The 25,988-nt window shown below is 40.7% G+C and overlaps 1 protein-coding gene across 5 annotated transcripts in view; it reads right to left on the bottom strand.

Moving 5' to 3' along the window:
• The window catches only part of LOC131034701 (uncharacterized), a 234,047-nt gene that overhangs the window by 180,455 nt on the left and 27,604 nt on the right, over window positions 1–25,988 (bottom strand). For all 5 annotated transcript variants that reach the window (XR_009103870.2, XM_057966440.2, XM_057966307.2 and 2 more), the window contains exon 3: window positions 2,879–2,944. Coding sequence is in view for 4 of the 5 variants with exons in the window: in XM_057966440.2 (XP_057822423.1) it covers window positions 2,879–2,944 (66 nt within the window). In the remaining variant the exon portion in view is untranslated. The remainder of the gene's footprint in view (window positions 1–2,878; window positions 2,945–25,988) is intronic.

The following is a 25,988-nucleotide window of genomic DNA, read 5'->3' as shown; positions in this document are numbered from 1 at the left end:
TACCACTTCAAATGAGGATGAACATCATTTTTCCATTTTTTTGGAAGCAACCAACCATTGGACAACTTTGGAGGGTTGCAAGCAGCATTTCAACCCTTTTTCTAGCCAAATCAATATTTTGTCATTCTCCACTGAAGGAGAACCACTTTGGCATATTTATAATCAGCATTTTACATAATTTTGTCGCCCTAACTGAGGGCAATCTGCATTTGGACTTCCATTTCAAAACATTTACAGTGACTTACTAGCAGGCATACTGCAAATTTTGTACTTGTGCATAGATTTTGGAAAGTTGCAATTTTGAAAAACTCATTTCCAGCTTGCATATCAGCCTTGTAATCATTTTTTCCATCATACAATTACATAAAGTTAATGTTGTTGCTGCTGTCATATTGATTACAAATCAGATCTGAATGTAGTTTAAAGTTAATAAGGGTTTTTGTGAAGTTTCCAACTTGGTAGTTGCAATCAGCGTTTTGTAATACAAGTTTCAGTTGCTCCTGAAATAGAAAAAATTATATAAAGAAGACATTACAGAATAATCCTCTCAAGGTTGGGCAGCCTCTATTTAATTTTTGGCATGCTCCCAACTCAAGGCACCTAGTTTAGGTATCAATTAATAAAGATTAATTTTATTTGATATGACATTAATATCAATTAACAATCAAATACCACATAACATGGCACTAGTGTAATAGCATTAAATTGCCCAACTAGCTAATAAACCTTGACCACTCAATTAGTAAATCAATAATAACTTGAGAACCACTCACTAGAAAGACCTGAGATAAAGCATTCTGAATAGCTGACTCATGCCCAAAACCAACAAAACACTAGATGACATGGTCTTCTCCCCGGCAGCGCCCCAAAAGCCCCCAAGGAATAGGAACAAGTTTACCGCAGGGCACTTAGAGCGGACATGTACAGTTAAAATCTCCACGGGGATGAACAATGTTAATAATAAAAAAGGTCCCCTTAGGATAAATCCCCCATGAGGCAACAAATGGTGAGGCTCCTGCCTCGAACCAATATCCTAAAATTTAGGAAATGCCCCTATAATTCAAGAAATGGTCCAAAACTCATAAAAATATTAGGAACAAATGAATGAAACAAATCCTCACCCATGTCTACTTCTTTAGCAATCACCCCTCATATTGAGAATTATAGAAATGGGCTCAGGATTCAATGAAAAGGGTGCATCACATTTACAAGCCCAAACAGAATGTGAAAGGATGCCAAGAAGTGTAAGTGCAGAATCCAAAATGCCACAAGCCATTTTTTTTACGTGTGACCAAAGTGTTAAATGGGGCAGACTGGCAAGTGCATAATCACCCCAGCAGTTTTACACGTCTATTTTCTGCCCAAAACACCTGCCCCTTCATCAAAACTGTTCTGCATGTTATGCTCCACTTTGTCATAGACCTATAGTGCAACTCACTCATTTTCTGATCCATTATTGAATTTATATACAATAGGCACAGTGCTCAAGCAAGGAGGGCACTCAATGGTACACCATTTGGATTCTTGGTCCAAGTTTTCAATCAGTGGCATTATACTTTTTTCAATAAAGTCACTCTGAATACTGATCACCAGCCACTTCGGTTGTTGAACTCTTAGTCTAGGACTCGTGAACATCACATTTGAAGCAGGCATCATAAAAAAGGGTGCCACTAACAAAGTACTGTATCTTAGTATTCCTCCTTGAAATATCAGCAACTTGACTACTCCATGTGCAGCCTGTGTTTTGAGGACCTTTCTATTCTGAATATCTGCTTTGGTCAAAATTGAACATGATTTCCTGCAGCTCATAATGTTCAATCTGGAACCTTTTCTTTTCAATAGTTTGTGGAATGGATTGAAGCTTCTTAGTTATTAGTTTTGCTTCTCCACTTTCTTTCGTCTGCAAAATAATGGTTAAGGAGAAGTTGCTGGTCATACTTAGCCCATACTCTCCACAAATATCATTAACAAAATAAGCAGAGGGAAAACTACTTTTACTGCGTAAAGTCATCAAACATGGTACTTGCACCATACTCCATGCAAACAAATAAGGTACACAAAGTTACTTTAAAATGGAAGAACTGAAGACATAAAGAAGCTACAAGTCAACTCAAACCACTTTTGTAATAATTCCAACTTATTTAGCTCATTTTATAGAGAAATGTGGAAAGGAATGACTTTCCCCATGGGAATCCAACATCTTGGATTGAATATCAGTTATAAGATGTACCATTTCTCTTGCCACATTATAAAAGGCAACTGAAGTAAGATTTGTTAGTGGTGTAGAATAAAATATCATACCTATGCACCAATGACTTCTTTCATGTTGGTTATATTTTGGTCTTGGAGTCTCTTGAAGCAGATGATTACAAGAAAGACTATTTTGCAATTATTCTTATATTGTATATAATCTTATTTGTCATGGACTTCAGTTACTGTTATTATATCAAACTAATTTGATGTGTTTAGTTAACCAATCTTGCCAACTGTCAAGCAACATTTTATAATATAATAACATCCAATTTAGCTGAGAAGCCAGCCAACTTATCATGCCTCCATCACATCCACGATTCATTGATTGCTAATTCCAATGGCATTAACACAGATTCCACTTTAACACGGGGTACAACCTCCAAGTTTTGGACTCAATTATTATTGTAAAAAGTGCCTCATCTTATGACGACCACAACCTGGACAGTTGTCATATTATAATATTCTCTATAATTATCAGAAACTTAAAGTCTTCCAAGAAATTCTCACATACCAAAATAGGTTACTCTTATATCTTTATGCCCTTTCTCTATTCACAACATGTGTACACTTTTTCTTACCTGCTTCACTATCGATTATCATCTATGGAGAATTTGATGTTACAAACCTGCGTATGCATTGGAATTAATAAGCTCTCCTTTCCTTGTAGAACCATATTGCCTGTCATTGATATCTACACCATAAAAAACAAATTTTAACTCTGAAAAACATAGTCAAATTCCATTTAATTAAAGTCAATTTGTTAAGAAACAAGTTTCTTAAAAAAATGTGCACACAATTATTAATCCAGAAACTTCATTGAAAATCTTCTAAAAAGTTTTTGCAACACGCTCAATTTTTAATTCATGGACTGAAAACCATGTCTTCAAGTGAGATTTTTATAAAAGCTTTTAAAAATCATAAATATTGACAGGAAAGAGATTGACAAAGAACAAAAAAAAAATAATCCATAGGCTATTACATCAGACTAGACGAGAAAAAACTAAACTTATATTTCTTAAAAATAGAACAAATTTTAATAAAGTGCCATGATTTATGAATGGAAGAGGTCTTTAAAATGCCTCTCGGTTAAAAAAGATAAATAATGGAATGAAAACAATATAAAAGTGCAATGATCTTTGTTCCTGGGGTTTTCTCCTTTTCTGGCACAGGAACAGTGTGGTATTATGGGAGGGTGTACTATGAACAAGTGAAAAAGTATTTGCATGAAAATGTATTTTAATGACCCTTTCTTTGTGAAACTTCTAATTTTCTAAAAGACAATTTGAAAGGGGAAAAGAATAAATTGTTCTTGAAACTAAAAATCCGATTTTATTCTCACAACTAGAAGGTGCTGATGGGACTTAAAGTTATCATGAGAAGACACATTTGGTGCTACACATGGTTCGATAACTATTAACCATTGTAAATGCCTCTTTCTAGCTTTCTCAATGACAAGTGTGTGCTTTGGAAAGGAGAAAGATGGCACTTTTCAATTCTTTTTGCAGAGATTAGGATTTCAAATATGCTGCTACATAATTGGTAGTTCCCTGTTGCATTGTTAGTTTGTCTTATACTCCTTTCATTTACGTATTGTCCTTTACTTAGCTGTAAGAAAGATATCTATTACTTGTTGGCTGTGCTTGGAAGCATGGTCAACCTTCTGTGGCCCTCAAAGTTTTTTTCTTGGTAGTGGTTATCAATTTCTTGGTTAATTAAAACAGCACTTTGAATGAGCAAGGAAAGGCCACAGAGAGGAGAAGAGCCAATCAGACTACAAGTTCTCACTATGCCCCTCATAGTAGCATATGGGAAGCTAGGCCTGCTGCAAATTACCATATTTGGGATGTTATACAGCCTGAATTGTAGAAGAGAGAGAATGGCTCCCCTGAATTCATAGAGAATTTGGAACAGTTGGAGACATGAACTGGCACGGGCAAAGGGAAGGACCTAATGACATAGGAAAAGAGACCACCAGCCAATTTAGAGAAAACTTTTGAAGGCAGCTCATTGAATGTACACAAAATGAAGTGATGTCTTGCTGAATACAAAATTGTTTCCGAGAAGTCACTCAGAAAGTTGATAAAGACCAACCTAAATTCACCCAAGCCACTCTTGCGGGTTAAACCAGAACTTGTCAAAATGTTCTCAGGGTGGCACAAAAAGTAACGCTGTATTTTTTTTGTCTAATGTGTACTGTTCTTTTCTCCTGAAAAATGAAGCATATGTTGGCTTATGCAAGAATCTTCAATTAAATTCTGAGAACAATTGTAGAGAAATCCGATGTTGAGATTACAATTGATCTTAGCCCCTCAAACATTTCCTCCAAATGTAACGAGGTAAACCGGCATGAGTTTGGAATTGGATGATAACCAAAAGTAAGGCCTAAGTTTGTGTCACTCACCTCATCTCAAACTTCTCTATCAAAGCCAATATCTTAATTGGCTTAGTAAGAATGTAATCACTTGCTGTAAGTGTCACTGGGAAAATCATCCTATATCCTATGGCACCATTTTAGATGAATACATTGTTACTAGATGTCATGTATGTTGATTTTATGGTAGTGATCGTTAACCACAGGCAAACATCAGATCTATTGTCTTCCCAACCGTAGACGATAAGCTCTTATCATCACCCCCGAGCACACCATATGTCCATGTTGTTGAATTCATATCAATTGATGCAATCATGACCTTGCATATATATGAATCAATACCTCCTAATAGACCTCAAGTCGGCCATATACTTTTGGGCCAAGGATAGGGTCAGATCTATATATTACAAGTTACATATTAGATTGGTTCGCCCAAATAGGAACTGCCCCAAATTAGACGCATACAACTGAGATATCCAAATGCCAAGGCCACTTGGCATTTTGTGCACGAGGTCGGCCCTAGAAGGGATCTGACCTACCTACACAACAACACTCCCTCTTAGCTAGGGAGGATTCCTTCTGAATAACCAAGTCACATAGTGACTACCACCATGGCTACTCCCATGAATAATACATTCACCATAGCTACTCCCAGAGGGTGAACAAGCACATCATGGAATTTCTTCCATGATACCCACCATACCTACTCGCATAGTGTGGGCTCACCATGCCTACTCGTAGAGGGTGGAAGAGGGCTTTCACCTCAACCTTCTCCCAGAGAAGGGTGCATTACCATCATGCCTACTCGCAGAGGGTGGCTCCACCATGCCTACTCGCACAGGGTGAAACGAGGGATCTAACCTCAGACTTCTCCCAGAGAAGAATGCATCTCCACCATGCCTACTAGCGGAGGGTGGATCCACCATACCTACTCGCAGAGGGTGGAACGAGGGCTTTCACCTCAAACTTCTCCCAGAGAAGAATGCATTAACAAAGGATTGCACCTCGAACTTCTCCCTCACAGAGAAGAACTCATTAACAAGGGAATACACCTCGAACTTCTCCCTCATAGAGAAGAACTCATTAACAAGTGATTACACCTCAAACTTCTCCCTCACAGAGAAGAACTCATTAACAAGGGATTACACCTCAAACTTCTCCCTCACAGAGAAGAACTCATTAACAAGGGATTGCACCTCGAATTTCAAGTAACCATCTTTGCCTACACTTAGATTTCTCAGTCTGAAAATTACTTTGATTGAACTCCCTCAAAAGCACAGGATCTACCTTCAAGCGGTTAGGCTCTATAGAAGGAACCCGCTCTGATACCATGTTGATTTTATGGTAGTACTCGTTAACCACAGGCAAACATCAGATCTGTTGCCTTCCCAACCATAGACAATAAGCTCTTATCGTCAACCCCGAGCACACTATATGTCCATGTTGTTGAATTCATATCTATTGATGCAATCATGACCTTGCATATATATGAATCAATACCTCCTAATAGACCTCAAGTCGGCCATATACTGTTGGCGCCAAGGATAGGGTCAAATCTATATATTACAAGTTACATATGAGTCTCCCTTAGTTGCAAGTTACATTTAACTTAATCGCAAGTTATCCATAATTGGTTCGCCCAAATAGGGCCTGCCCCAAATTAGACTCATACAACTGAGATATCCAAATGCCAAGGCCGACAGGCCACTTGGCATTTTGTGCACTAGGTCGGCCCTAGAAGGGCTCTGACCTAGCTACACAACAACAATGTCCCCTCTTTGGAAATACAGACATGGAAAAGACCTCTAGCCTATTCTCGAATGTTGTAGGCTAAAGGCTAAAGAAGGGAAATAATTAATAATATTATTTTAAGTTGGGCTCAATAATTTCTAATTCAAAAGGCAACATAATAATTTTATGATTAAAATTAAACAGTGTTTTAAACACTAAAGTTCAAATTAAAAGTACTTTTCAATACTTAAAAAAATAATAAATAAAAAGTATTTTTAAATACTCAAGGAAATTGAACTCATGGGCCCATTTTGGAGTTCTACATAAAGGAGGTGCTTAGATTCATTTGATCATCATATCTTGTTATCATTTTTGCAAAAACCAACTTTTCTAGAATTTGACATTTTGTTCAATTTCACATTCAAGGACAAAATCGCTTATCTCCCTTGGGGCAATTCCACCCACGAATCGCATGTGAACTGATTGGTGATCTTCATGAACATTTTCAGACTTGTACAATTGCATTTGCAAGCAGATTTGGTGTTTGTGATTTTTCATTTTAGAGGTTTTCATTGCCTTCAGAATTTTTGTTGTTATTCTACCTTCATTTCACCTCTAGACCTTCAGCGCCACATAAGGATAAATCTCTGTCAACATTTATTGCAAGTTTCAGGGTTACCACACTTTCCTGCTACTATGTTGAAGTTGATTGCCCTCATTTAGGCCCGCTCATCATTTTTGGAGGAGCCATGCCATTTCTGGCAAAAAATACTCAATCCTAGTGCTGTGATCTGCATATTTTCGTCATTATAAGGGTGTGCCGCCATCATTTTGCATTGTATTAATCATTCCCGGCCACCTACCTTCTTGTTGAGGGACTTTGGACCATAACCAGTGCTACAATCTGCAAGTTTCAGGTTATTTCAAGGTCACTTTTGACTCATATTAGCTACTGTAGTACCTTTTCCAGCCTTCTGGACTGTTGTGCCAACCTTTTCCATCCCTAGATCTTGAGCGCCAAATTTGGAGAAAAGGCCACCATCACCGTTTCCAACTATTACAGCCTTTTATCAGCCCTCTAAAATCATCTTCCAAGCATTTCTGGGGTTGTGGTAGTTGTACCATCAGCATTTTCAGTCATTTTATTTGCTATCAGTGGAAGTTGTCATTGTTGTAAGTCTACAAATTAATTCAAACATCATTTTATTAGAAACGTATTTTGTATCCAGCAACTACAATTGAATAAAAATCAATTTCAAGTGTTTCCCTATTTCTGTTATAATTATTTCTGAATATACTTGGCAGCCTGGGGTTTTGTACCAATCATATCAACATTTATACTTGATGTATTTGAGCACAAACTTTTCCAATCCATTGTTCATGTTGTACTAAATATGTATATCACCATTGTGAGGATTTGAATTCGCTATTTAAAGTTGCATATTTGATTTGCAAGAATTTTGGAATATTGTGTTAGTGTTGGTCAACTAAGGTTTTTGTAATGTCCCTTTTCGTACATGCCCTAGTCTTTGCCCTAAAATCACAAATCCTAGTTGAGACCCACAAGAATTATTATTTCACATCAAATCACAGTTGTAATACTATTATCTGTATGCCTGAATCTGATTATATCAGGTCTGCCCCTGTTTGATCTCTTGCTGCTCATAAAGTCTGAAATTAACTACTCATGCACTCTGAAATAATATGCTCATAGTCTTCATACATTTCTGCTCACAAATGTTCCTTAGATCTGCTCTAGGGTCTGCTTACTATACCTTGAATAGATATGATATTCAATGTAATTCTTATAATCTGCTGTATTAATATATTTATATGTTGGCTGTAATAGGCCTGCTCTGATTTGTAAAATCCTCCTGCTTTCCGTTGGTTTGATCTGATTCAATTCCTTCCTCGATGACCTTCCTTGGGGAAATTGTTCTACTTTTATATCTTTCCTTTGGGGAAGGGACATACCACTTCACACATTCCTTTTCCCTTGGCAAGAGTTGTGTCCTTTCAGATTGAGCACTTGACTTAACAAGTCTTAGGTCGGCCCTAACAATTTTCTTTATTATTATTTTATTATCTGAGTCAGCTGTCTTAGATGCATCACTGGCATCCTAATTCACTTTTAATTCAGGTCGGCCTCCTTAATGTAAATGCTCATAATTAAATTCCCTATAATCTAGGTCGGCCTTTGAAATATACACTATTATTGAATATTCTAGTCGGTCCTATTTATTTCAATTGTGTGGGTTTGACTGCTATAAAAGCTGTGATCTTCTTTACAAAGGCTGTGATTCTATATATGTTCAGGGATATGACAGGTATGGCATCTACAATTGGCATTTGATTATTGTTTCAACTTGCACAATTTTGAAAAGTTCCCTATTACCTAAAGTTGTCCGATTGAAGACATTATATTAGTTTCATAACTTCGATATTTTTAGCCTGCAAGAATATATTTAACAAGTTTTAATGCAACTCAACAATAAAGAATTCGAAGTTTATAAGAAAAGGAAATTAAGGCATCCAAAGATAAAAGAAATGCAAGAAAGAGGCAAGAGGGTTTTGACAGATAATGAGAAGGCCAATATGCAGTACAATGTCATTCTTAGCATAAGCCAAGGCTAACAACAAATGACAAATCTTATGACACAATTATGTCAAACAATGCAAAACTTCAATGCTACAAAAAGTTGATAACAACACCAAACCCTATAGATTAAAGGAGTGCTACAAGAAATCACAGAAATATTGTGAGTTCCACATCTAAATCCTTCCAACCCAAGTTTTTACATGGAGAGGAAAATCCGCGTGAAGAAAAAAAGTCAAATCAATAGGAAAATAGAATAGAAGCTTATTTTGCAGAGTATAGAGCTCTTGGACCAGAGTTTCATGCCCAAATGTCACTCAATAAATTATGTAACTTGAAGCTAAATAACGAAAAGAAAAATAAAAGAAGGATAAATACACATCAGCCACATAAGGATCTACAAAACAGATTGGGTACACTAACGGTCTAACCATTCCAACTTTTGATGGCTTAAATAGAAGTATTGCTCATGCTTGGATTAAGAAAGTAGACACCTATTTTTTATTAAACCCAATGTATAAGGAGGAAGCTATCAAATTTGCCACACTACATTTAGATGGCATAGCACATGGGTGGTGGTATCAACGATTGGTTATACAAGAACATAGTGTGATTAAGACTTATGAAGAATTTAGCCAAAAATTGGTTGACAAGTTTGACAGGAAGGATTCAGATATCTACTCTAGAGAGTTGTCTAAATTGAGACGGAGTGGTAGTTTGGACAATTATGTGGAGGAGTTTCAGAGACTGCCAGTTATAGTTCTGAATGTTTCAAAGACGAGACTCGGAGCCTTTTCATGCAAGATTTGACCAAACCTCTTACAGATTCTGTTAAGGCATTTGATCCACCATTGCTATTAGAAGCCATCAGGAGAGCTAGAGCCTTCAAGACTTTGATTGCCAAAAACAAATTTGAAGACAAGGCACCACCTCCAACACCACACAAGAAACCATTTTAGAAGAGTCACATCAAAACGAGATGCCACAAAAGGCAAGGAAGAAGAATCAAAGAATGAGCTTCAAAGGAGGTTGTGTTTCTCTTGCAAGGAGCTATGGGAGTGTTGTCAGCAATGCCTTGATAGAGGACAAGTACATTACATTAAGATAATACCTAAGAAAGAATCAGAATGAAAGATCCCCAACCCAATTTTACCAAATCTAATCCAAACCAACTGTTTGTTTTGCTGATAACGTCTTTGGCCAGCATATGTTAAGTGGGGGTTTGACTAATTTCTTTGTTTTGTTTGTGCTTTTTGAGAGTTTTTGAGTAATGTTTTGAATGCTAAGAGAAAGAAACAGCTGATACAATATAGAATAATGCATAACACATTAAGAAAGCAATTAAGATAACTTTCTTTCACTTAAAAAGACCGATATACATACCTTTAACTGAGCATAAAGATTTGATACAAATTTCCAGTAGATAGAATATAAGAAATCAGCTATAATATTAGCTACAACTCCAAATACACCCTAGGGTTTGATACCCTTATTTCCAAAATAGAGCGACTGGCTGGGAATAAGCTAGAAATGACTGGTGATGATCTCTAGAAGGCCTGCCTTGCAATTAATTGATGGAAACCTGCCCTCAAACTGATAAATCTGCACTAAAATCCCCAATGAAGGCTGTCAGATGCACATTGAAGCTAAATACTAATGTAACATGTCACCAGGAGAGATGGGTTTTCGTCCAAATCTCCAAATTCTTCTAGAAGTTTGCATTCCTGGAAGCTCCAAGCTGCTGAAACCCTCAAGCAAGCCACTGATCTGAAAATTGGAAGCATAAGAATGAATCCAAATGCTAGGCAAAATGCCTTTTTATCTATTTTGGGCTTACTATTTGGCCTTAAAATCATAAAATATCCTTGAGGATCTAATTTCTCATTGTGAACTTGGCCCCCTTTTAAAAAACAACTTAAGTTACTAGGATGGGGGGCACTTTTCACTATTCCTCTTATGTTTCTTTGTTACTATTCACTTTTTACTATTCATATAAGGCCAACTTTAATTTTTCAATTTTGATCATGGTTTCACCCCAAAACTCCAAACTGAAAGGCTCATAAAGCTCCCTGTTGAGCTCCACAACCCTCAATTGGGTCCCCCAAACCACCCTACTGACCTATGCGACCCCGATGATAGGCCAATCCCTGCTCAACTGCCTGTCACCTAGGAAGGGGACATTACAATCCTTGCTTCCCGGAATTGCTTTCCCACAAGCAATGCATCATTGTGCCACCAGGACTCCACACTAACCGTAGGTAGAACACTATATGCTTCTGCTGCTCCATTCTGACATAAATGCCACATAACTTCCATACCTGAAGCAAATCACCAAGATCATTAAATGCCAATGCATCATTGAAGCCAACTCCTGGATCCCAAACCGAAATATCGAACCTGCTAAATGAGATGGAGGGGAAATATCTCAACCAAACACTATGAAACAACCACCCATGGGAATAGACGAACAAGAAAATGTGGAAATGAACTCACACAAACAAATAGCCACCTAGTATCGCTGTTGTAACTCAGACCAGCAAATTGAATGATGTCATAGGTGTCATCATACCAATGCAAACCATTTAACCCCATCTCATACTCCATGTTCATCCAATAAACATACTTCCATACACTCCCAAGTAGCCGAAGTGCTGATGTATTCCATGAAAAATCAAGAAGTACAACATAATTCCAACTAGGACAATGCTATCCCATGTCGAATCTATGAAGAATAAATCACCAATCAACAAGTAGATCGTTGCCTTAACATAAGAGATCAATGACATAGCCAAAGATGAGTTATGGTTGTCTTCAATGTCCATTATAGACAACTCATGTGTGGCTGGCCTACTTGGAATGTTGTCAATAAAATCATCATTACCATCAAGAAAATGATTAACATCTGAATTTTCTGAATTTTTAGAATTAACCAATCTTTGTTCATCATCATGTAAAGAGTGGTGAATGTCATGAATGTATTGAAGATGAAGCTTGGCTTGATGGGCCAATAACTTGACTTGCTTTGCCCTTTCTAGCCAGCCATCATTCAATTTCTGAGACTGCTCTATGTCAGCTGCTCCAAAATGTTTAAAATCAGTCCCATAATGAGATGCATCATAAAATTTACCTTGCCCAATGCTTGCATTTTGTGTGCCAATCACAGTAGAGTCTATATCACTCATTTCCCTATGATTAGAGGCTGCAACATCATAATAACCATGCCCAGCATATGCATCTTGCATGCCATCATTTGCAAACTCACCTTTACTAGTTTCTTCATGAATAAGGGTTGCAAGTTCATGTTCTCTTCCAACTGCTGTTATAAAACCAGATTGTTGGCAAGTAGAAGTTCCCACCATTGTAGATGATGTGTGACTAGCCAACTTGAAAACAATAACGTTCCCTTCCACAAAATTGGATATAAAACTTGGGGCTGATCCATCAAGGGTGCATCTAATATCCTCATTGTTTTGAGCCTTCAAGGGGCTCCCTAAAAGAGGAAACTCATTAACCTCATGTTGCAAACTAGTTACACATACTGAATTTTCTTAATCATACCTCTTCTCTTGTTCACACACAACAACATGATCTTCTAGTTTGTTTACATCAAGAAGTTCTTCCTCTGCCTGCTCAACTTGTATACATTCTTCCCTTGGAAGTAATAAGGATCTAAAGTAGGTTTCTCTCTGTTGTCTTGTTTGCTCCATGAGATTGCAGCAATCTTTGACTTCTTGCAAGTGCTGTTTTGCTTGGGCAGCAAGTGTCTTAGCCTTCAATGCTCTTTGTCTCCACTTATTGCACATGTTTTGGGTCTTTTCCACATCATCCATGCTAGAATAAAAAAAATCAGATCTTATGTGGCTTATATTCACATCAATGGAAGATCTTATGCTGCTGTCACCATTAGGTGTTATGGCTGCCATCTCATGATTTAATGAAGGTATGCTGCTGTCATCAACAGAAAATCAAAAGTACCATCATATCTTCTCATCTAATCTTTTTGGAGATCACCATGGGCTGCTGTCCCAAGGTAAGTACCATGCTGAAATTCTCTCTCATGAGCTGCAGGAGCTCCAATCACATTGTGGTCTGCTGTACCAATTGTTGCCGGGAATAATCATTATGCTATGTTGTTATATTATGTTTATGTTGTCGTCGGTAATAATGAGTTACGGCGGTCAGTTAGTTAGCCGACAGGTAGGTAGTTGGAGTCGCGACGGTTGTGTCGCACCCCTTCGGCTGTCATATATTGTACCACCTCCGGGTGTTGGAGGACATGTAATGTTGACGACAGATTATAATATGAACATCTTTTGACATTAATGGAAAGCTTATTCTGGTACTTCAAATGTAATTGCATTGTGCATTGCTGTTCAGTTTCTGTATTCTTCCTGTTTACCCAGTGAGGTAAACATTTGGTGCCGTTGCCGAAATTATTTCGGGAGGGACGGGAATATACTACATGGCACAGGGATAATGGGACAACCATTGCCCAAGGGGACGAGCAGTAACCCTGACGAAGATCACCAAGAACTGTTCGAAGGAGAACGAGCACTCACAAAAGATTTATCTTGCATCCTTCAGGCGGCCATCGAAACACACGTACGGAGGGAAGCCACCATTGAGGCTGTTCCATGGATGCTGTGTGGAGCGCGCTTGGGGTAAGCCCGGCCGTGAATCGGTTGATGAGCAATTTGCCTAACCTTCTGGCTCAAGCATTTTTGGCTCTTCAAAACCGCAAAGAAGACACCTACCGTGAGAACCGACGACAGCAAATCTTACGAGAATTTCATGAGCGCCAGGATGACGGACGTAGGGAAGACCGACAAAGGACAAATAATCCTTAAATTGTGAAGGGAGACAAATAAAGAACACTGTTAGAAGCAGAAGAATTATGTTGATTATATACAAAAGAATGAATTAATAAAGACGTGTTGTGTTTTGGTTTATGTGTGGTGAAATATGAAATTGTACGACAATTAATGCCCAATTTATTGAATAAAGATAGAAATAAGAAATTAGAAACCGACGAGTGGGAGGCTACGCAGAAGGCTTTGATTCTGGAACGACGTGTAGAACGTAGACGGAGGCTGAGACAACTTGCCGAAGGACGACCTGCCGAAGGGTTGCCTGAAGGGAACCAAGGAGGTGTCACGGAAGGTGCAGAAGTCGAGGGGAATTTCTACGCGTCGCCAGACTACGGTAGAGCGAGAAGCCTCGAAGAGTTTCTGGAAGAAACTAGGTTACGGAGAGAACTAGTTGAAGAGACTCGAGATTGGTTCATAGACTTATCTCTCACGCCACAAAGGGAGGATCACCGAAGGGAGGATCACCGAAGGGAGCCGGGCACGGGTGACGATGAAGGGGAAGCTAACCGCACGATAGGTACAAGGCAGAACACCGTACCTTCGGTCACCACCACAAGAGACATCAGCGGCATCGGAGGGAGCAACGCCAGAGGGCAGACACAGCCACAACCACCTCCAAGTGGACGACTTCCATCAATGGCGACCAAACAGAAGTTGCCCAAATTCAACGGGGATAGCAAAGATGATCCCGCACGGCATTGCCGTACATGCGAAACCATCTAGACAGCCAACGGGGTGACTGACCAGGATGAATGGATGAAGCAGTTCCCCGCCACACTGAGAGGAGTGGCTATTGACTGGTATTCAGACTTGGATAAAACCGGGGTAACTACGTGGGATGAATTGAAGAAAGCATTCGAGAAGGAATTTCGGCTTCTCCGAGATGATAATGAGATAGTCTCTGAAATCTATGGAATAAAGCAAGGAAAGAAGGAGACCGTACGGGCATATGGCCGCCGGCTAAAGGAATTAGTCGGAAAGATGGAAAGCCAACCGACTGATGGCTTAAAGAAGCGATGGTTTGTCGAGGGTCTGAACCCTAAGCTACGACGAAAGATGAAAATTGTGCCTCCGACATCCTACGATGATGCATACAACCGGGCCATGGACTTGGAAAGTGAAAATAAGACGGCCAAAAAGAAGAAGAATAGATCTTCGTCATCCTCTGAAGATGATATGTCGGAAGAAGAGAGTAGCAGTGATGAGAAGCCGAAGAAGAAAGTCACGGCCCTTCAGAAGGATATGGAACAGATGTTAAAAGAGTTTAAGACAATGAAGGGGACCACAAGCAAGGATGATAAACTGTGGTGCACGGATTGTAAGGAGAGCGGCCACACAAAGGGTGCCTGTCCCAAGAAGGCATTCTGTGACATCTGCCAGATCATGGGACATTCTACGAAGGAATGCCCATACAATCTGAAGGCACGTAACCAGCAAGTGCTCTTTGCACATGAGCAGCCCTCCACATCGGATTCAAACAATAATGCATCTTCCGGATACTGCCGACGAAACCGACGAGGCGGACGGGGGAATAATAATAATTCCACCAGAAACAGGGTCCAATACGATGCGAAGGGACGCCCGATGATTCAATGTAGGGCTTGCAATCAATGGGGTCATTACGCACGAGAGTGTAATAACAATGACACTGCTCAAAAGCTATGTCGGTGGTGTGGCCCCGGTGACCATGAAGATGCCGATTGTCTGAAGTCTGGCGTAGGGGCCAATCTGATTGATATCGAAGGCAACACACAGGGTAAAGAAGCCATCCTTGCTCTTACCCGAGGGCAGGCAAAGGAAGCCCGATACCCCCATCCCCGCACGGAGAAGCAGAGAATGACGGAGGCAAGGGAGGAAATAGAAAGGGCCATGAAAGCCCAACGGGGAGAGACACACGAGTCATCTGGACCCTACTGCACAGACGCGGAGAGGAACATTGTACGGCAGATGCTCCAAATGGAGGTACCTGTGAAACTGGAAGACCTCCTATACACCATACCGCAATTGGGGACAGTGTTGTTGGGCACAAAGGTTGATAAACCCAAACCGAGAGACATGGACGCTCCCATACTAGGAAGCTCGGCAACAAATCCAGTTGTACTTACCGTCAACAATGGCCGACACCCAGCTGTGGTGGAGATGGGCATCCTGGGCACCATCCTGACAGATACTATAGTAGACGGCGATTCCGGAGTAAATGTCCTTCCGGAGGACACATGGAAAAAGCTAGGAAAGCCCACTCTATGGCCACCTACATTTAATCTGCTAGGTGCAGACCAACATGGGATTAAACCCCTCGGCATGTTGATGGCACAGCAAGTCACCGTGGGTGCACAACCTTTTGTACTCGACTTCGTGGTCATTCCATTGAAACAGAAAGGGTATGACGCCATACTTGGAAGAGGATGGTTGGTGGCAGCGAAAGCAAACCACAACTGGAAACGAAATACACTCTCGATGGAGAGCGGAGGCAAGAAATTCACTATTGATCTCCGGACGCAGTTGGTGAGCGAGGAACTTGCCTCTTCCTCGGGATCTGAATCCGAGAGGGAAAATGACCCACGAGACGAAGGGAGAGAGGGGATGGACCCATATGCCGAAGGCATATTAAAAATTGGAGGTTGTTGTTCGGAGGATGACACAGATTCACTAAATGGATTGTTCCACTGGCAGCAGGAGGACTATGAGATGTTCTCACCCTCCTGTAACATATTAAGCGTCGAAGTAGAGGAACCAGAGCAACCAATAGAGGTGTACTTGCCAGAATACAAAGAATATTGGAAGGGAGACGCCCCAAACCTTGGCGACGTAGATAATCCGAAGAGTGTTGGCAACGATTGGAACCCTATGTGGAAGACCGCAGTCTTCAAAATATTTATTATTCTTTTTCTTCTTATGTACGGGAAGGAGACCATGGTCCCTATAGAATTTGTGGTTCCAGGTCTTCGGATGGCCATGGAAAATAAACTTGCCACCAATAGGTTCAAATGGAAACCCTACCACGAGAAGCGTGTAGGGGACCCAAGAGGCCGGAAGGACACCCGGGAGTCCGGAGGGGGACCCAAGGGGATGGAAGGGGACTCGAGAGGCCGGGCAGGCGACTCGCCAGGTATAGGACCAAAACAGGAGACTCTCGAGCGAGGAAAATCGAGAAGCATGAAGGGCAATCCCAGAGACACGGGACCCGAGTAGACGACTCTCTAAGACATCTAAATTAGGAGATGAGGGAAAAAAGAAAAAAAAAAACGTACGGTCGTATGACAGGGAACCGTACGGTCAAAAAAATAAATAAAAATATATATATATATATTTTAAAAAAAAAAAGAGAGAGAGGAAAATGGCCACCGTACGGTGGGACCACCGTGCGGTGGCACCACCGACGATGGCACCACCGTGCGGTGGTGGCACCACCGTGCGGTGGTGGCACCACCGTGCGGTGAAACCACCGACGGTGACACCACCGACGGTGACACCACCATGCGGTGGAACCACCGACGTTGGCACCACCGTGCGGTGGAACCACCGAAGGCCGCGCAAGGATAACACGCCGCACACCAAGGATAGAAAGAAGACACCACCGCACAAGGATAACACGCCGCACAACCCCGCGCAACAAGAAAGACGCCGCACACCACACAACACCGAACACCGCCGCACAGCAAGGGATAAAGGAGGAGGAAGACGCACCGCACGGCCCGACCACGCACTGCACGGCCCGATCAACACGCACAGCAAGGTTACGCACACCACCGTGCAGCAGCCGCAAAAGGAAAAAGAAAAAAAAAGAGACCAAGCCCGCACAATCCACACAGCCACGTAGGGGCAAAACGACCGCCACAGGTAGACCAAGCAGCCGCACGATTGGAGGTGCCAGTGTTGTTGACCGGAGGTGTGTCCGTACGACAAGAAGGGTGTCGACGGCACGATTGGAGGTGGTATGGCCGGGGTGCCATCGGGGATATTACAGTGCAAAAAAAAAAAAAAAAAAACGACGACGACCAGATTTAAAATGATTCGCTGGAGTTTGAAGCTAGTTTCCTGGAAATTCAGAGTGGAGAAGGGGTTTTGACATCATAAAATATCACAGAAATGATGCGCTGCCCCAGGACCCCGCGAGGGGCGCTGCCCCTCGACCTCGCTGGGGCGCTGCCCCAGACCCCGCGAGGGGTGCTGCCCCAGACCCCGCGAGGGGTGCTGCCCCTCGACCCCGCTGGGGGCGTTGCCCCCAGACCCCCAGTTTATTTTTGAGCTACAGAATACCACGGGAAGTGTTGTGGTTGTCCATACTGTGAGAAAGAAGCCTACAGCTAAGCATTGGCAGGGAAGCCATAAGCCGTAGAGGGAGACGGATTTGGAGGTTGGGAACAAACAAAATTTGAGGGAAGGCATTGCAGGTCCGCGTAGTTGTATGACACCAGGGAGTTATTCAGTTCAGTTTTTAGCCTTTGGGGAGTATGATGGAGGATTTAAGGTGTCTCCTAGCATTTGTGCCAGCGGATTGTGGCCACCTCCAGGCATGACTGGTACGCTTTGAGGAACTCGGAGTATGTCTCGACTAGACGTGAGGTTGCCTTGGTGGATGCACAGAGGGCTCGGGAGGACCTGACCACCAAGTTGGAGGCACTAGTCGCGTGAGACTTAGTTCAGCGTACCCAGGAGTTGGATGCCGGGAGAGCAGCACGGGTGGCTATCGAGGACAAATTGGCTAGGGAGACAGTATCATTTGAGTAGTAGTTGATGGAAGCTAAGACTGAAAAACGTGTTTTGCAGACAAGTTTGGGTTAGGCACAGGAGGACTGTGAGGGCAAAAGAAGCAATATTGGTGAAATCCACACTTGAGCATCGGATGGTAGCAGAAAAGGGTTTTCAGGCGAGGACGCAGCAAGTGTATAAGATCTGGGCCCGACTGGCATCAGTAGTTCCTGCCGTTCATCTCTATTTTGTATTAAGTCGTCGGAGTCGACTTCTTTACTTGGGGGGGATGATGTTGCCGGGAATAATCATTATGCTATGTTGTTATATTATGTTTATGTTGTCGTCGGTAATAATGAGTTACGGCGGTCAGTTAGTTAGCCGACGGGTAGGTAGTTGGAGTCGCGACGGTTGTGTCGCACCCCTTCGGCTGTCATATATTGTACCACCTCCGGGTGTTGGAGGACATGTAATGTTGACGACAGATTATAATATGAACATCTTTTGACATTAATGGAAAGCTTATTCTGGTACTTCAAATGTAATTGCATTGTGCATTGTTGTTCAGTTTCTGTATTCTTCCTGTTTACCCAGTGAGGTAAACACCAATCAGTAGTCTGCTATTACAAATGATGAAATCGGTCCTCTCCATTAGGACAACATGATATCCATCCAAAGAATCCAAAGCATCAGTGGTCTCCATACTAACCAAAATGATTTGATCCTCGCATGGGATCATTGAGTAAAATGTCTCAATCATCTTATGATCATCAATGTGTGAAGGATAAGAAACAACATGTTTGTGTATGGAATCCTCATAGATCTCCATCCTGCCTCCCTTCATGGGTGGAAGGTCATCAACTAAAGGTGTTCCAAACTGAAGGGTATAGGCATCATGGCTATGAGTTAACTTCTCCTCTTTCATGGTCCTCAATGCAATTGCGAAAAGGTGATCTCTATCTGCAACAAGGTGCACATAGTTGTTCTTCCTCTTGATCAAAGCTTCTTGCAACATTTCGCAATCCTAGGGTCTATCATTCCCCCACAAATCTACCACCAACTCATAAATGTGATCAAAATGGGATAAGGCTGCCATAACCATATCCTCTTTCACCTTCAGCTGATTCATCCAGGAGTGTGAATGATAGGACTTGTCTTCCTCATGCAAAATCTCAGCTCTACCATCATGTTCATCCCAAACGGCCTTCTCCATGACATCTTCCTCTTTTCCATGCATGTGAGCTAAGTCTTCAACATACTCAAACAAAGGATTATCATGATAAGAGTGAAATGGTATCATATTAATAGATTCATGCCTCTCTACATCTACTGATGTAGAATATTGGAAAAATGAATTTCTCATTACATAATTATCTTCCCACTCAGCATGACTAGGATCATTATCTCCACAATCTTCATTAGATTCAAACTCACATGAGGACACTATACTGCTGTTCAAACTCAGAAAATTTGAATGTTAATCATACCTTTCCAACATGCCTTGGTTGTCTTCTCTTGCTTCTTTCTTCATGATGGGTGGCTCCTCAAGAAGTGCTGGTGTAGGAGGAGTCGTGAGCTGAACATCATATGTCTCCTTAGCTAGTTTAGGTGACCCAAACTTGCTAGATGCTTCTATCTCTATGGCTGCTCTGTTTTCAGATTCCAACCAACTACATGGTGTAAGATTCATGATGAACCACACATTGTCAAAGTGGAGAATCTTCCCATTTGGCAATCTCCTAGTCTCTATGAACAGCTCTTCAATGCAATGAATCTCAAACACCCTCATCAAATGCTCTTCTAATGTAAACATGTGTACAAGATCATGGAAGCCAAGGTTATAATAAGCTGCCATACCATGTACAGGGCTGGGAATTATGATCTTTCCTTCATGTTTCTCGACGCTCAAGGATCCACAAGTTGTTCCACCAACCAACGGACGTGATGTCAACGTACATAGAAACTTCTTCTCAAGCGGTTGATCCCTAACGATGTTGTCTTCATCTTTGTACTCCATATGAAAACCATGTGATTCTTTTTCCTCCAAGCTAGGGTCTTCACATGATGACTGAATTTTGCTCTTCTTAGTTCTTATCCTCACAGGTAGGCTGAAAGACACCTTTGTTCTCTTCTTCCACCATAGGGCTGTCATAGGCTGACTGATTTTTGTTCTCCTTAGGATGCAAATCAAATGATAACACATCTTCTTGCCTTTCTTCTGCATACCCTGCAAGTGGCTTACCCATTATGGTGTCTTCTTTAAATTCATGGTCCTTATGAATGTCAATACCTTCATCCATCCTAGGGCTTCCACGTAACTGAATTTTGTCCTTATCATGAACATGGATAGACTGAAGCAAATCTTCTTCCCTTTCTTGTACTGGCACATTTGACTCTTCACCTTCCCCAATGCTTTCTTTACTATCCTTTCATATTTCGTTCTTTTTTTGCTGCTGATGTGGACTTGTAAACATCAAGTCATCTTCATCCTCATCCAGTATACCCAAAAACTGTGTGAATGAAAGCATGTCTTGTATCTTTTGAGGAAGAGAGTGATACTTATCATAGCTGACCATAATTATTTTATTTGTTGGCAACGCACAAGGACTCTTAACTGTTCTTGTAGACGGAGATGAACCATTAGTGTGCCTAATTTTTCTTGAAAGGGAATCTTCAACATGCTGCAATTTTCGAAGTACCTTTTGTTGTGAATGGTGAAGGTCCCTCAACATTTGTTCCCTGCTAGGCACCTTACCCCTAGTTCCCATTTTGCTGTCCACAATCACAACTCAAACCAAACTGAAGTGAAAACAACTGATCTTTACCCAACAGGCTGGCAAGAACAAGGCTCTGATACCACTGAAAGATCCCCAACCTAATTTTACCAAATCTAATCCAAACCAAATTTTTGCTGATAAAGTCTTTGGCCAGCGTATGTTAAGTGGGGGTTTGACTGATTTCTTTGTTTTGTTTGTGGTTTTTGAGAGTTTTTTAGTAATGTTTTGAATGCTAAGTGAAAGAAATAGTTGATACAATATAGAATAATGCATAACACATTAAGAAGGCAATTAAGATAACTTTCTTTCACTTAAAAAGACCAATATACATACCTTTAACTGAGCATAAAGGTCTGATACAAATTTCCAGCAAATAGAATATAAGAAATCAGCTCTAATATTAGCTACAACTCTAGATACACCCTAGGGTTTGATACCCTTATTTCCAAAATAGAGCAGCTGGCTGAGAATAAGCTAGAAATGACTGGTGATGATCTCTAGAAGGCCTGCCTTGCAATTAATTGATGGAAACCTGCCCTCAAACTAATAAATCTGCACTAAAATCCCCAACGAAGGCTGCCAAATGCACACTGAAGCTAAATACTAATGTAACTTGTCACCAAGAGAGATGGGTTTTCGTCCAAATCTACAAATTCTTCCAGAAGTTTCCATTCCTGAAAGCCCCAAGCTGCTGAATCTCTCAAGCAAGTTGCTGATCTAAAAATTCGAAGTATAAGAATGAATCCAAATGCCAGGCAAAATGCCTTTTTATCTATTTTGGGGTTACTATTTGGCCTTAAAATCATAAAATACCCTTGAGGGTTTAATTTCTCATTGTGAACTTGGCCCCCTTTTTTAAAAAAACTTAAGTTACTAGGATGGGGGGCACTTTTCACTATTCCTCTTATGTTTCTCTGTTACTATTCACTTTTTACTATTCACATAAGGCCAACTTTAATATTTCAATTTTAATCATGGTTTCACCCCAAAACTCCAAATTGAAAACCTCTTAAAGCTCCCTGCTAAGCTCCACAACCCTTGGTTCGGTCCCCCAAACCACCCTACTGACCTACGAGACCCCGATGATACGGCAGCCCCTGCTCAACTGCCTGTCACCTAGGAAGGGGGCATTACACAGAAGCAAAGGAAGTTGTATCTAAATTTGAAGAGATAGGGCAAGGTGTTGATTTGGTAACTAGGTTAGAAAAATAAATAGGATTCGGATTGCCTTAAGGCATCATCTGAATCCTTATAGGGCAAGGCCCTATCTATTGTATGTATATGTAATGTGTAAAACAAATAGGGCCGGGCCCTATTCCAATGTTGTCTGAATCCCAAAAGGGGGTTGGGCCCTGCTTCATTAAGGAGGCGTGTAAATAGGGTTGGGCCCTATCTCTATGTGCATAAACTCGAATAGGGTTGGGCCCTTTATCTCCTACACGCCAAGCAACATGAAATATGTTCATCATATTATAGGGCCGACCCTATATCACTTCATGTAACGTGTGGCCCTAAATAGGTGCGCTCCCATTGCAATATAACTTAATCATTATTAGTACGCCAAAATAGGGCAAGACATAAGGTAACGTGTAAGCCCTATAATTGTAATTAAGTCTTGGCACAAAACTTAAGGTGAAGCCGACTTGAATTGGTCTCCACGCCAAATATAAATAGAGATTAATGTGTATGCATTCATCACTCAATTTTCATCATCAATGTGAAGTTAGCTCTGCAAGATCTGCCCACTCATTCTGGAGGTTAGTGAATCCTCATTGAAGGCAAGCGAACCACTTCTGATCAAGGAATCAGCGAATTACTTCTGCCATCAGCATTTGCCATACATGCGATCTTGGACAGTGAATACATTGAAGAGGATAGCGAGTTCCTCTTGAAGGTCTACAAACATCATTAGGTCTGCAATCTTCAGTGAAGAACTACAAAGAGCTGGAAGCTGTATGCTGATGATATTCTTATATAAGAAAGAGATAAGTCTGCTATCTTCTGCTGTTACATTGTGCCCTAGCTGGGTTACGACTGTAACTCTAATTCTGCCCTAGGTTGACAATTATATCAGATAAGTAATCTGATCTTTATTGCCATTGTATTCTACAATTAATAAAAGGATCTAGATCTGATTTGTTGCTGGGTTTTTCCTCCAAGAGGGAGGTTTTCCCACAAGAGGGAGGTTTTCCCAGGGTAGTCTTGTGTTGTGTGATCCTCTATTTGTATGCTTTACTATGCAACTTTAGTTTTCTGTTTATTGTGGATAATCTGATCATGAAAACTAACATGGTATCAGAGCCTAGGTTTGCATGTGCAATGATCAGATTCACAGCCTGGACTTCTGTGTGCCCTAGCTGACTAGGGTTTTCAGATGATTACATGCACAGTCAAGGTCCTTCATTTGCATCAATGGATTCCTCATCCTCTTAGCATCTTAGAACCTTCAAAGGTGATAAATCTCAATTTATTTCAAAGGAGATAGGTAAGTGAAGTTGTAGGTGATTTGAAACTTACCTTATTTTTGATACTTGTTGTCATCCTTATATATTTCTGCTATCATATACCTGCTATCACTTATATATTCAATGTGTTCATGGCTGAATAGTGATAGTATATATATATGGATGTGTATTAGGATCCCAGTATAGATAAATGACTTCTATCTATATGTTTGAATCTGTGTTTTGAGTGTTTGTAAGGGTTGGTGTTTTGTTTTACTATATCATGTCTCTAAGGTAACCTAATGTCTACTCATGAAGATAATGTTTTCAGATTATGTCTCTCTGAAGAAAGCTTTCATGCATGACCTAAGAAGCCCTCCCTCAATCAGATCTTGTCATTGGACTAATCATGAAAGTCTACCTTTCATCTCTCTTTTAAGATGCTATGGGTCCACTTCGTAAGTAAGAATGAATCATCAGGTCTGTGAATTCTTTATTTAGATAGGGTTTTAGAGGGAGTCTTGATATCTTTTAATATCTCAATTTCATTCTTGGGTTCTAATCATTATGGTTTAATAGAGGAATTGATAATATATATCTAATGTATATTCCTTGTCTATTGCAAAATGTTTATTTATGATGATAATAACCATGATACACTGGGTGTATCATCCACCCTCTGCGGAGTGCAAGGTGGTAGTTCTCTCTCACCCTCTGCGGAGTGCAAGGTGGCGGTTATTTCCCGCCCTCTGCGGAGTGCAAGGTGGCGGTTATTTCCACCCTCTACGGAGTGCAAGGTGGCGGTTATTTCTCACCCTCTGCGGAGTACAAGGCGAGTTCACCTTCTGCGGTGTGCAAGGTGACAGATTGTCCTTCTCTGGTAGAAGTTTATGTATCCTCTGCGGTTGTGCATGATTTATGTTATATGGTTATATATATCTTTGAGTATTAATTATTGCAAGTGTGCATATGGAAAGGTCTCTTTCATCCTCTGTGGATGTGCATGATGAAAGATAATGGTGTTATATGAAAGATAATGGTATTATATGCAGGTTCCCAAGAAAGTGTGAAGTTATAAAGCGTTGGCTTCTTCCTCTGCAGGCATTGCTAGAGAAGATCATGTAAAGGTTCATTGTAATGTAATTGCGTGATCAAATCACGAATTGTATATTGATTGAACTATTAGGGCTGGGCCCTAATCCTAAACCTTGTAAATGTTCATGCCATGGGTTTGTCCATGTGAATTTGGTTATGTATTTATTTTCCTCCCTAGTTAAGAGGGAGTGTTGATTTTGTAACTAGGTTAGGAAAATAAATAGGATTCGGATTGCCTTAAGGCATCATCCAAATCCTTATAGGGCAAGGCCCTATCTATTGTATTTATATGTAATGTGTAAAACAAATAGGGCTGGGCCCTATTCCAATGTTGTCCGAATCCCAAAAGGGGGTTGGGCCCTATCTCTATGTGCATAAACTCGAATAGGGCTGGGCCCTTTATCTCCTACACGCCAAGCAACATGAAATATGTTCATCATATTATAGGGCCGACCCTATATCACTTCATGTAACGTGTGGCCCTAAATAGGTGCGCTCCCATTGCAATATAACTTAATCATTATTAGTACGCCAAAATAGGGCAAGACATAAGGTAACGTGTAAGCCCTATAATTGTAATTAAGTCTTGGCACAAAACTTAAGGTGAAGCCGACTTGAATTGGTCTCCACGCCAAATATAAATAGAGATTAATGTGTATGCATTCATCACTCAGTTTTCATCATCAATGTGAAGTTAGCTATGCAAGATCTGCCCACTCATTCTGGAGGTTAGCGAATCCTCATTGAAGGCAAGCGAACCACTTCTGATCAAGGAATCAGCGAATTACTTCTGCCATCAGCATTTGCCATACATGCTATCTTGGACAGTGAATACATTGAAGAGGATAGCGAGTTCCTCTTGAAGGTCTACAAACATCATTAGGTCTACAATCTTCAGTGAAGAACTACGAAGAGCTGGAAGCTGTATGCTGATGATATTCTTATATAAGAAAGAGATAAGTCTGCTATCTTTTGCTGTTACATTGTGCCCTAGCTGGGTTACGACTATAACTCTAATTCTGCCCTAGGTTGACAGTTATATCAAATAAGTAATCTGATCTTTATTGCCATTGTATTCTACAATTAATAAAAGGATCTAGATCGTATTTGTTGCTGGGTTTTTCCTCCAAGAGGGAGGTTTTCCTAGGGTAGTCTTGTGTT

The sequence above is a fragment of the Cryptomeria japonica genome, chromosome 11 (genome assembly GCF_030272615.1).
Source record: "Cryptomeria japonica chromosome 11, Sugi_1.0, whole genome shotgun sequence".
NCBI classification, from domain to species: Eukaryota; Viridiplantae; Streptophyta; class Pinopsida; order Cupressales; family Cupressaceae; genus Cryptomeria; species Cryptomeria japonica.
This window is presented reverse-complemented; position numbering and strand designations above follow the sequence as displayed.